The sequence below is a fragment of the Mobula hypostoma genome, chromosome 6, assembly GCF_963921235.1.
Source record: "Mobula hypostoma chromosome 6, sMobHyp1.1, whole genome shotgun sequence".
NCBI classification, from domain to species: Eukaryota; Metazoa; Chordata; class Chondrichthyes; order Myliobatiformes; family Myliobatidae; genus Mobula; species Mobula hypostoma.
The window spans coordinates 90,900,023-90,913,527 of NC_086102.1; the positions used below are offsets into that span (position 1 = coordinate 90,900,023).

At 41.9% G+C, this 13,505-nt stretch overlaps 1 protein-coding gene across 4 annotated transcripts in view; it reads right to left on the minus strand.

The window, feature by feature from the left end:
* dgkh (diacylglycerol kinase, eta) overlaps positions 1–13,505 on the minus strand; it is a 502,553-nt gene that overhangs the window by 111,566 nt on the left and 377,482 nt on the right. For all 4 annotated transcript variants that reach the window (XM_063051189.1, XM_063051190.1, XM_063051191.1 and 1 more), the window contains 3 exons: positions 11,983–12,123; positions 4,654–4,771; positions 3,758–3,868 (listed from right to left, as the gene is read on the minus strand). In XM_063051189.1, coding sequence (XP_062907259.1) covers positions 3,758–3,868; positions 4,654–4,771; positions 11,983–12,123 — 370 coding nt within the window. The remainder of the gene's footprint in view (positions 1–3,757; positions 3,869–4,653; positions 4,772–11,982; positions 12,124–13,505) is intronic.

Consider the following 13,505-nt stretch of genomic DNA (forward strand, 5'->3'; position numbering starts at 1 on the left):
AATTTGTATAAGGCATTGGTAAGGCCAAATCTGGAGTATTGTGTACAGTTCTGGTCACCAAATTATAGGAAAGATGTCAATAAAATTGAGAGAGTACCGAGGAGGTTTACTAAAATGTTACCTGGGTTTCATCTCCTAAGTTACAGAGAAAGGTTGAACAAGTTAGGTCTTTATTCTTTGGCGTGTAGAAGGTTGAGGGGAAACTTGGTAGAGGTGTTTAAAATTACGAGGGGGATTGATAGAGTTGACATGGTTAGACTTTTTCCATTGACAGTGGGGAAGATTCAAACAAGAGGGCATGGGTTGAGAATTAGAGGACAAAAGTTTAGGGGTAACATGAGGGGGAACTTCTTTACTCAGAGAGTAGTAGCTGTGTGGAATGAGCTTCCAGCAGAAGTGGTTGAGGCAGGTTCTATGCTGTCGTTTAAAGTTAAATTGGATAGATTTCTGGACAGGAAAGGTATGGAGGGTTATGGGCTGAGTGCAGGTCAGTGGGAATAGGATAGGGTAAGAATTCGGCACGGACTAGAAGGGCCGAGATGGCCTGTTTCCGTGCTGTAATTGTTATACGGTTATATATGGTTATATTCCCTCTGCACATAGGTTCATGGCTGTCAGTGAAGCTTCACAAATTAATCCCTGATCCCTTACTGAATAAACAAATTGCCAAAGGGCAGATAGTCAAATCAAAGGTGAAGCAGATAGGATTTTGTACGGAACATAGAATCAAAACACACAATTGAAATTAAGATCCAGATCAATTATGAACCAACGCCAGGGAAGTACATTCTCAAATAGCTGAATGATTTACTATGCAATATTACTATGTGGAAATCTCTCTCTGATTTGGCATGGAGTCTTGCCTAATGGGAAGATATATTGGGAATTGTGAAAGTCATTGACCTGATTTATGGTGACCACCGTTTTTCCATCTTTCTTCAGGCCTCTTGCGAACCAATGCAAAGGAACTTTCACTGGACTATTGTTGAGTCAACCAGCAGTAAGAATATAGCCTTTGTTAAATACTGTATTTTACTAGATTAGTATATACTCAGAATGTTTCTGAATTTTTTTCCTGGTCTCTCTGCTTGTGCACAGGTTCCAAATGCAATGTAAACCTCGTTGGAAAAAGGTTTCAATTCCCCTTATCTAAGAACAGATGTACTGGCATTGGAGAGGGTCCAAAGGAAGTTCACAATAATTATTCCAGGAATGAAATGGTTAATGTATGAGGATCATTGGATGGGTCTGGGCCTGTACTCACTGGAGTTTAGAAGAATGAAGGGGGGGATCTCATTGAAACCTGTCGAATATTGCAAGACCTAGACAGAATGCTTGTTTCATCTTGGACAAAGCTGTCAAATCCTCCACACTTGGGCTTCATTATATTAGCTAGCTCCAGATGTCTTCCAGATCAGATATATATCTTTATACAGTCCCCTGCTTTGCACCACCCTAATCACTACCTCAGTAAGCCAACACAATGATCACTTTGTACTACAAAGGTTTTTTTTTGTTCTAATTGCATTCTATCTTGTATAATTGCTGTATAAGTTACGTTTTTCTTGTGAACGTTGTGTACTTGATTCTATGTGCCTGTGACACTGCTGCATTACTTTTCATTACTCCTGTGTATACATGAACTCAAATTTAACTCTCATTTCAATTAACCTTTGCTCTACAAAGTGTGCTCTTGATATATTGCCTCATAAATGTGTTCTGTTAAGTTATTGGCAGTGCAGTGGAACTTCCTCTGAATTACTGTATTGAATTTTCTTTTTTATTGATATATACATTCCATTATCCTGCAATGTTGATAATTCTTAATAAATAGTTTAGTAAAAATCATTGAGAGCTTTAGAGGGTATATGTCAAAGAAGGACTAGTTCATTGGGCAATACAGTTAACACAAATGAGTTGGGCAAAGTGGCCTGTTTCCATGTTATATGACTCCATGCCACTATAACTTCAAAATTAAACTTAGGAAAGATCTATCCAACCCAATTATCATTCCTTTTGACTGCCATTCAACCAGCAAATCTTTATGCTACTTGTCTCATGACAGAGATTCAGCCCACTGAATCTGTGCCTGCTTTCAAGACCATGCCAATCTCTGCCATACTTCCCTGTGACCTATTCTCTCTCACATACCCATCAACACTCAGATTCTCCTGATGCTCGTGTATGCTAGGGGTCAGATAGTCGATTAACGCAGGAGCCAGCATGTTTTTCAGATGTGGGAGAAAACTGCAACACCCAGAGGAAACACACAGTCACAGGGGGAACATGCAAAGTCCAGAGGTCAGGATTGAACGTGGGCCTCTGGAGCTGTGAGGCAGTAGCAGTAACTGCTACACCACTCCAATTGTGCAAGATATCGCTAAAAATGGAGGGAGGAAAGGAAGGAATATGGAGACATTGTCTGGGAAAATGAATGAAGGCAACCAAGGAAAGGGCATCGAAAACTAGAAAGCAGCAGTTTAAGGTAAAAGGGCAGCTGCTGGGCAGTTTGTTCTTGCAGAGAGGGATGCATATATGGAACTAGCTGCTGGAAAAAAAGTGGCTCAAGCAGATGCAATAACAACATTTTGAAGACATTGAGATCAGTGTACGAGTCGGAAATGTTCAGAGGGATGTGGGCAAATGGGACTAACTTAGGTGGGCAACTTGGTTGGCATGGATGAGTTGGCTCAAAGAGCCTGTTTCTGTGTGCATTACTCTTATGATTTCATTAAAACCAGGTAGCAAGTACTGCTCTACCAGTTGGTCAGATTCTCCTGCACCTTTCTTTCAGTACTAAAGAGAAGTAAAAGCTTGTAAACTGATGTGTGGCCTTCCTCTGGTCTGCAGCCTCCAAACTAAGTACATTATTACGGTAAGTTGTCTTGCCTCATTTCCATTTATCTCTTATCGAAATACTTCTGCCTTCTGCTGTACCACAAACATGTCCCTTTAATCTTTCCCTATACTGTCTTCTCTTAACCTGTGGACCAATATTTGTTCCTAATTTTCTTCCAGCAGTCTTGAAAGATCACTGATCTGAAAGGTGAAGTCCTTCTTTCCTCTCAGATGCTGACTGTGCTGGTGAGTACTTGCAGCATTTTCGATTTTGTCTTCAGATTTTCAGCATCCTCAGAATCCTGTTTATGATTTACTCTGGAAACACTCCCCGCAAATTTTCTCCCCGAATGGCCTAATTCTGCTCCTATATTTTATGGTTTAATGGTCCTGTACCCGCTGAGCTCTGAGTAATCTATTTCAGAAAATCCTTCCCTCTGAGTGTCTATCAATCAGTCTCAGAAGGTCAGAGTGGCATAAATGGGTTGTTGCTGTGTGACAGCTTCAGAGACCTGTGTTCAGTCTTGATCTTGGATGCCTACTGTGACTGTATCCCAAAGATGTATGCATTGGTGGATTAAATGGCTACTGCAAATTGTTCCTAGTGCGTAGAATCTGAGTGAGTTAATGAGAGTAAAATGGGTGCTTTTTGGCTGGCTTCAGTCTTAATGTACTGAAGCACCTGTTTCCATGTTGCGAGACTCTATCACAGCCTTGAACAGATCCAAGATCTTTATCCAGACATCAAAAAGCACAGAACCCTTTTGTGGACATACCTTGGCATACTTCAGTAATCTTTTGAATGGTGCTTTCTGATTAGCACTGCCTTGTACTTGTTCTAAAGAATAGGATTCTGTAGAGTGAACCATAGCTCTCACCTTGCGTCTCCAATGTAAAACGATGAAAGACTGGTAACTACCTGCATTTCTCAGGGTGCTCCTCACGCTTGTTGTTAAATTCCAAGGAGATTTTGGCATCTAATCCAATTCCAAAATAATTGTTCATAACACACTTTTCAGTGTAGCCTTCTCTGAATTGTGGGGAAAAAAAACATGGCTTTTATCACAAAAATGTCTATTAATGTGTGTGTTAAAAGAACAACCAGTAAAATAACCTTCCTAAAAAGGAAGGGTTTCTATCAGTTTTGCAATAATAATCCAAGGAATGTACACAGAAATATTAACAACTAGCTTGGACCCAGACTTGCTACCACTGCTGTACATTTCTACTGGATGTAGAAGGTCAGGAAAGCTGACCGTTCAGTACCTGACTGGCACTCACTGAGGTACCGTGGCCTCTGGGAGGTGAGTTGGCTTCAGACAGAATATCCTAAGGCACTGCCCATGGATGGAATGCTTAGACAGCTTTTGGGTATTTAGTACTTTTAAAAAGTGTTTACATATCTTTGATTGTCAGAAACATTCAAAAACTATTCAACTACACTAAAATTATTTGAAGTGTAATGAAAAGTAATTAAAATAGAACAGCAAAGCAAAACAGTGAGAGCAGTTACCATATTCCATAGGGCTGGTGATCCTGTCCAATTGAATAAGGTTCTTGTTGGGAAGCCAGCCCTCTGAACAAGGGTTGACACAAGTGAAGTGGACCCAAACCCTGACCCTCACCGCTTGTCACTGCTGGGCTCAATGATGAGCTCAACAACAGAGAAAACGGTCAGAGGTGCATCAACGTGGAATGGATTTTTGCACAAGCACAAGCTAAAACGTGTAGAGGACTAATAGCCTTCTATTCTCTGTGGCTTTCAGGCGGCACAATGCAGATTATTAAGACTGGTATAGAGATAACACTTCTTACAGAGAGTCTGGATCAGGGTCAATGAATGGGGTGGCTCCAAAAGGATCAATGTTCGCTAGCAACATTTTGCTGATGATTGAGCTTCCAGCGATGGAGGCAGCAAGTCCAGCTCGTAAACCTGAGGTAAAACAGACACGTTACATTGGTAGTTTTGTAAGGTAGTAGAGAGGTAAGTGAAATACACAGCTGACTTATGTCAGGCCCTGAGCCATTCTGAGGGATAACACAGATCGAAGAACTTCAAGCAAGTGTCAACAAAGTTAACAGGCATATTACTAAAGTTCGGCTCAATATAGGTCACAAATCTAGGAGTGACTGAAAAGGGAAATACCCAATCATATCCATACTGGGTAGGAGCAGAGACAGCACTATCTGCTGCCATGATTGAACCTCTCATGTATGCCTTTGGACCAATATCCCAACTCTTTGTCTCTCTCTCTCTCTCTCTCTGCCGTTCATTATTTACTTGGTGTTAAGGATTTTCTTTACACGTAGACATCCAGTTCTCCTATACCTTCATCCTTCAGCAGCTTGGTCTCCCTAATTCTTCCTTGAACAGCCACAACCAGTCCCCAGACATCATCTTCCTCCTCTGTCTGGCTCAACTTGCTCTAACCTTCAAGATCTTCTTATTTACCCCAGTCCAAATAAATGGTGCTACTCTGGGAGACTGTATTGGTTCTAGCATTGCCTCTACTTTTGAAGAACATTCAACATTCTTTGATCTTGTCCCCTCTGGTCCCTTCCCTGAATTCTTTTCATATTTTCTGGATGGTTGCATCAGTGCCATCTCCTGCCCATACATATGTATCTCCCCCACCCATCATTTCCCATTTTAGGGACAAGCTGATGAGCAATATCCGCTATAAATACCACAAATTGCATAACTAAGTTGACATTTCTCAGACTTCATTTTCGAGCCTCAGATTTTCAGCTCATCAAACCCTCAAGAATTAAAGTGATTATGTCCAACCCATTGGTTGCTTACCTATAAGTAATCAGGCATGATTTTAAACATATAATTCATGTGGCATAAGTGCCTTCCACTGGTTCAGGCTGCTTGATAAGTCATAGTCATACTTTATTGATCCCGGGGGAAATTGGATTTTCATTACAGTTGCTCCATAAATAATAAATAGTGATAAAACCATAACTAGTTAAATAGTGATATGTAAATTATGCCAGGAAATAAGTCCAGGACCAGCCTATTGGCTCAGGATGTCTGACCCTCCAAGGGAGGAGTTGTAAAGTTTAATGGCCACAGGCAGGAATGACTTCCTATGATGCTCTGTGTTGCATCTCGGTAGAATGAGTCTCCGGCTGAATGTACTCCTGTGCCCAACCAGTACATTATGTAGTGGATGGGAGACATTGTCCAAAATGACATGCAACTTAGACAGCATCCTCTTTTCAGACACCACCGTCAGAGAGTCCAGTTCCATCCCCACAACATCACTGGCCTTACGAATGAGTTTGTTGATTCTGTTGGTGTCTGCTACCCTCAGCCTGCTGCCCCAGCACACAACAGCAAACATGATAGCACTGGCCACCACAGACTCGTAGAACATCCTCAGCATCATCCGGCAGATGTTAAAGGACCTCAGTCTCCTCAGGAAATAGAGACAGCTCTGATCCTTCTTGCAGACAGCCTCAGTGTTCTTTGACCAGTCCAGTTTATTGTCAATTCGTATCCCCAGGTATTTATAATCCTCAACCATGTCCACCCTGACCCCCTGGATGGAAACAGGGGTCACCAGTACCTTAGCTCTCCTCAGGTCTACCACCAGCTCCTTAGTCTTTTTCACATTAAGCTGCAGATAATTCTGCTCACACCATGCGACGAAGTTTCCCACCGTAGCCCTGTACTCAGCCTCATCTCCCTTGCTGATGCATCCAACTATGGCAGAGTCATCAGAAAACTTCTGAAGGTGACAAGACTCTGTGCAGTAGTTGAAGTCTGAGGTGTAAATGGTGAAGAGAAAGGGAGACAAGACAGTCCCCTGTGGAGCCCCAGTGCTGCTGATCACTCTGTCAGACACACACTGTTGCAAGCACACGTACTGTGTGGAACTCTGCTGTCATCAAGGGGCTCCAATGTAGTTGCGGGAGTCTGGAGAGTCCTTAAAATCAGTCCCAAGTTCTGCTCCACCTTCAACTAATTGGCCAGGGCAGCAGAGTCAAAAATCATTTTGTTAAAATATCCAGTGGGACAACACAGCCCAGCAGCTTGATTCTCCAATCCATCCTCCCTGCAGAGGGGCTGGTCTTATAGTGCACTGGGTCTTATCAAACTCTTATAGTTGACTGAGTGACATGTTAGTATAGCGGCCCATCAAATTAGTACAACATTAAAGGGGATGTAAAACATTGGTTGATACTGGGAACTATTCAGAAATAAGCTCTTGAACTGTGACCGGGTGAGTGGAAAAATTGGAAGGTGCATCCTCCAAAGGAAAGAGGAAGAAATAAAATTCCGGTTATACGGTTTGGCAGTGGACAGTCCAGGCATGTGAGGAAGCATGGACAAAAAGAACCTTGTGTATACTTTTGGGAGTCCACGTGCAGGATTCCCTGAAGGTTAATTTGCAGGTTGAATCGGTGCAGGAGAAGGTGAATGCAATGCTAGCATTCATTTCAAGAGGACTGAGACTTCAAAAGGCACTGGTAAAGCCTCACTTGGAGTATTGTAAGCAGTTTTGGGCCACTTATTTAAGGAAGGATGTGGTGACATTGGAGAGGGTTCACAAGAATGATTCCAGGAATGAAAAGGTGAAAGGGTTATCATATCAGCAGCGATTGTAGGCTCTGGGCCTGTACTGGCTGGAATTTAGAAATATGGGGTGGGGTTATCTCACTGAAACCTATCAAATGTTGAAAGGCCGAGATAGAGTGGATATGAATAGGACTTCCCTTTTGGTGAGGAATTCTAGGACCAGAGGCCACAGCTTCAAAACAGAGGGACACTATTTAGAATAAAGATGAGGAGGAATTGCTTTAGCCAAAGGGTGGTGAAACTGTGGAATTCGTTGCAACAGGTGGCTGTGGATGTCAGGTCACTGGATGGCTTTAAGATGGAGATTGATAGGCTACTGTTTAGTCAAGAAGTGAAAGTTCATGGGAGGAAGGCAGGAGAATGGAGTTGAGAGGGAAATGGATTGGCCATGACGAAATGGTGGAGCAGATTTGATTGGTCAAATGGCCTAATTCTGTATGGCTAGCAGACTTCTATCCAGAATCTCTCTGTATTTAGCAGCATTCATCTTCCCATCAATCCTGACCAGATTTCCAGCCCCTGCTGCTGACAAGTGTTCCCAGAGCATGATGCTACCTCCACCATACTTTACAGTAGGGATGGTGTTACCTGGCTGATGTGCAGTATTAGATTTACACCACACGTACCGCTTAGTGTTGAGGCCAAGATATTCCACTTTTAGTCTCATTCAACCGCAAGATCTTTTTCCGTATCTTTACAGCATCTTCTAATGACACTTTGCATAGTCTTTACAGACAAGGTTATGCTTCTTTTTTAGCCAGTACTTCTTCCTTGCCACTCTTCAAGAAACACTGTTTTGTGTAAGACCTTAGAGTGTGGAGCCATGAACTTCATCTTCAGTTGCAGGCTCTGCCTTCTGCAGCTCACTCAGAGAGACTGTTGGCATCACAGTAGCCTCCCTTACAAGTGCCATTCTTCTCCTGCGACTGTTTAGAGGGGTGGCCTGACCTTAACAGTGTGGCTGTAGTTTCATATTTTTTGCATTTTTTCATAACGGGCTGCACTGAGCTCCAAGGTATGTTCAGTACCTTTTTATATTCTTTCCCAGGTTTGTGCTTTCTATTATCATTTCCCTGACTTGCTTTGAATGCTCTTTTGTCTTCATTTTAGCTTGGTCTGTTAAAAATCTACCATATTGTTGGACCTTACAGACAGCGAGGGATACTCATTCTTAAGAGTTTATAGAACGTGTGATCCTCTAATTTTCTACATCAAAAAAGATTTAGATGAGTTGGTAAGGTAATGTGCAGTATTGCACCTGAGAAAAGTTAGTGTAGTAATTACAAAAGGAATGAATACTTTTACAGCCTCACAAATTTGGTTTTCAATTTTTAGTAAGTTGTTGAAAGGCTTTGGAAGTTTTCTTTTGATGCACAATGTTTTGTAGAATAGCTCAAAAAAATCCCTTAATATATTTTAAATTTAGGAAATGAGACAGTAAAATGTGAAAATAGTTGTAGAGACTGCATATTTTTTCAAGGCACTGTATATAGTGCTGGCTATTTGGGGGCTGGGAGATTGGTGGTGGGCAGCATATTGGGGGGGCAGGGAAGGATTAAGGAATGGGGTGTGATTCTTTCTCCAGCAACCTTGGGTATGAGCAGACTACATGTCTACCAAGTCAATGATGGCTCGTGAAGGTTTTTAAGGACTACCTAAATTGTACCCTTCCTGTCCAGTTTTCCAAAGTCCACAGCACCATATTCTGATCAGTAAACAACTATAGGACATGAATTGAATAACCTTACTCTGAAGAAGCCATCCCCACTGGAGCCGTGTAGGGTTGAGGATATGCTTTGTATTTGCTCCAATTATTCAATTTCACTGAGAAATATCAGTCACCAGTCGCTGATATTCACCCCACCAGTTAAAGCTCCACAAACTGGAGTAAATTATTTAAAATCTAATGACAATACCTTCCCCATGTGGCCAAAATATTTCCTTGAAAGAGCTTCCAGAATATGCTGCATTACTAGAGCACAATTAATAACAGTAATGTTACTACAATTCATTTAGATTATAATATTCAAAAGTTGGTTCACAGGAATATTATCAAAACAAAACTGCAGAGCTACATAAACAGCTGAGCAAAAACTTAGTCAAAGACTTTCAATGGTGCTTAAAATGGAGGCTGGAGAGAAAGAGCAGACTTGGGCCGACATTGCATGCGTAAAACAAAACCTTCTTAAACATGTTGTGTTTATTATCCTAGATATTAAACCCCAACAGATATGTAATAAAGTTAGCAATCCTACTAAGTAATAAAACAGTCTCTGACATTGCTGACACAATTGCAAATACACAGCTTTACATCTAATCATACACAGACATAACATCAAATTAAAATTTTGGGTCATAGGATCCAGCTAGCAGTACTTTAACGTAGTTAGATATAGGTGATATAACCACAGACAGAGGGTACAGAGAGTACCTGTCTCCCAGGGTTGAAATGGCAAAGACCAGAAGGCATGCATTGAAGGTGAGAGGTGATGGGTTCAAGGGGGATGTGATGGTTAAGATTTTTTACTCAAGAGCATCGTGGATGCCTGGAATGTACTGCTTGGTACAGTGGTAGAGGCAAATACATTAGGGACTTTTGGATAGGCACATGGATGTAAGGAAGATGTTTTGAGAAACACACACAAAAAATGCTGATGAACACAGCAGGCCAAGCAGCATCTATAGGAAGAGGTACAGTCGACGTTTTGGGCCGAGACCCTTCATCAGGACTAACTGAAAGAAGAGTTAGTAAGAGATTTGAAAGTGGGAGGGGGAGGGGGAGATCCGAAATGATAGGAGAAGACAGGAGGGGGAGGGATGAGGCCAAGAGCTGGAAAGTTGATTGGCAAAAGGGATACAAGGCTGGAGAAGGGAGCAGATCATGGGACGGGAGGCCTAGGGAGAAAGAAATGGGAAGGGGAGCCCAGAGGATGGGCAAGGAGTTATAGTGAGAGGGACCTGTGAGTCAGCTGGGGTGATATACTGCATCTGCTGCTCCCAGTGTGGCCTCTGTATATTGGCGAGACCCGACACAGGCTGGGCTCCTATATATTGGCGAGACCTGACGCAGGCTGGGAGGCCGTTTCGCTGAACACCTACGCTTTGTCTGCCAAAGAAAGCAGGATCTCCCAGTAGCCACACGTTTTAATTCCATGTCCCATTCCGATATGTCTATCTACGGCCTCCTCTACTGTCAAGATGAAGCCACAGTCAGGTTGGAGGAACAACACCTTATGTTCCATCTGGGTAGCCTCCAGCCTGATGGCATGAACATTGGCTTCTCAAACTTCCGCTAATGCCCTACCTCCCCTTCGTACCCCATCCCTTATGTATGTCTGTATGTATGTATCTATTTTTTTTTTCTCTCTCTTTTTTCTCCCTCTGTCCCTCCCACTATAACTCCTTGCCCATCCTCTGGGCTCCTCTCCCCCTTTCTTTCTCCCTAGGCTTCCCATCCCATGATCCTCTCCCTTCTCCAGCTCTTGCCTCCATCCCTCCCCCTCCTGTCTTCTCCGATCATTTCGGATTCCCCCCCCCCCACTTTCAAATCTCTTATTATCTCTTCTTTCAGTTAGTCCTGACAAAGGGTCCCAGCCTGAAACGTCGACTGTACCTCTTCCTATAGATGCTGCCTGGCCTGCTGTGTTCACCAGCATTTTTTGTGTGTGTTGCTTGAAATTCCAGTATCTGCAGAATTCCTTGTGTTTGGGTGTTTTTGATTTGCTTTTTAGCTGGTTTAGCACAACAATGTGGGCCGAATGGCCTGTTCCTGTGCAGTACTCCTCTATATTCTACAAATTCCACAGTATAGTGGTAATCATTTTCAAGTGGACGTGGGACAGAGTGTCAGGACTATGGCCACTTTATTTGTATACCTCCAACTTCATCCTCAACAGGCAAGGTACTTGCTTGTGTAATGCAGTGCAAGTGAACCATGAGTTTAAGTATAGCTGGAACAGTCCCTACAGCTTAGTAGGGAAATTAATGGTTACGGGTGAAAAAACAGATAGGTGGAGCTGAGTCCACGGTCAGATCAGCTATAATCTTATTGAATGGCAGAGCAGGCTCAGAGGGCCAGATGGCTGACTCCTGCTCCTATTTCTTATGTTCTTAACTCTCTTCTGTACTCTTTCAGACTTAATGTATCTTTTCTATAGCATAATGACCAAACCTGAACATATCTCAATCCTCTGAGGAGCTTTGGGAGAGTTTGTTAAATGCCCTTTACAAAATGGGTTCCATGGTGTTTCTTTATTTCATGGCTGTCTGTTGGAAGGAGAATCGCAGGGCTATATACTGCACATACATACTTTGAATCTTTAAAATACAAAATGTTATGCTTTAACCTGAGATGTTAAATATAATTTGTTAAGTCAATTAGAATGCAGAAGTTAGAATTAAAATAAGTGAACCTGATTTCTTGCACTCAACAGTTTGATACTCACAAGGTAACCATGTACCCACAAGGAAAATAAACAGTTCTGATAATACAAAGTTAATATTATTACTCCAACTTTCCCAAGAATGCTTCTGTCTGAGCATGCCGGCCCACCTACCTGGGCAGATGATTCTGGTATTCAGCACTGGGAGATTTTCTTTGCTAGCAGTTAATGGTGAGGTTGTAAATGGACCAGTGTAGGAAGTGGTGGTGCGATGGATTCGTCGCTCTGGAGGGGATCTCTGACCAGACCGGAAAGCTGAAACAATGAAAAATATCATTAATTACATACTACTGAACATATATAAGGGAGAGGGAAGGATGTTGTAAGCATGCAGAGCAGCAGGATGGGGAGAGAGGGCAAGAGGGACACAGAATAGCAAGGGTATCAGAAGAAAAATATACCAAAGGAAAGGGAGAGGGGCAGAAGTGGTTACAGGGGAGTAGGGAAGTGGAAAGAAAAGGAGATAATATCAAAGTATTTTCAATTAACACAAAATAATCTTTCTTGTAAAGCATCTTGAACAGAAATCTCTACCAGTGATGCATTAAAAAATGTCCTTCATCTTCATAATTCTTAATCACTAACTAAGTGCGATCAACAACCCTCCTAATTCAGATAGGTGTTTATTCTTCTTTTTGGCTATTTTCCATATCTCCAGCTACAACTCTCTGGTGTATTACATTGCCTATGCAAGACAATCATTTCAATACATATATTCCAGGGCTCAGATGAAAAATACTATGTCTGATGCATAAATGATAAGGTAAAAAGACAATTCGGTTCATCATACAGACATGGTAAGGAACCCAGCAATCAACGCAAAGATGCAGTAAAGTCACTGCACACCTTTTACCTGTAACGTGAAAGCACAATGAAGTTTTATTTTCACTTCTATAGAAGTACAAATGAAAAGTAACAGAACCATATTACATCTTGATTGGACCAGCCGAACAAGACTTTGGGTCTCTATGTTCCACGATAGGATTCAGCAATGTCATTGAGGATCAGTATGGCAGCTGAACAAAACTTTGCCCCTGTCATTTAACATTTTTCACATTTGAAAAATAATTCTAAGTAGAATTTCAGGAAAATTTGTTCCCAACCAAATGAGGTTTCGAAGGGGAGTTAAATGGTGGAAAAAAGCCAGTTTATGAGGGAAAGGAATCTCTGCTATCTTGTAAAAGAAACAATGAAGATGGGGCATAAAGATCCAAAAAGAGTAGTTCAAAGTTGTAAGGATACTGCCATGGGATATAAATAGGCTCAGTAAATGGTCAAAAAGGTGGCAGATGGAGTATAATCTGGGAAGAATAAAATAATTAACTCCTGTTAAAAAGCTGGTAAAACAGAATCTCACTTAAAGTCCAGAAACTAATAAATATCAGCCTTCAAAGAAATTCATGAGTCTTGAACAGTAATCACAGCAAGTCAAGATGCGAGCAGAGCAAGCAATTAGGAAGGCAATTCAAGCCTTTATTGAAATGGATTGGAATACAAGAGTTGAAGATGTCTTACTGAAATGACCACTTAGCCAAGGATAGACTAACCACCAACCCACCCCTCCACCCCCACCCCCACCACCACCACTTTATCATCTCCTGTCAGAGACACCTTGTGTACAGACACACTTGTGCCTA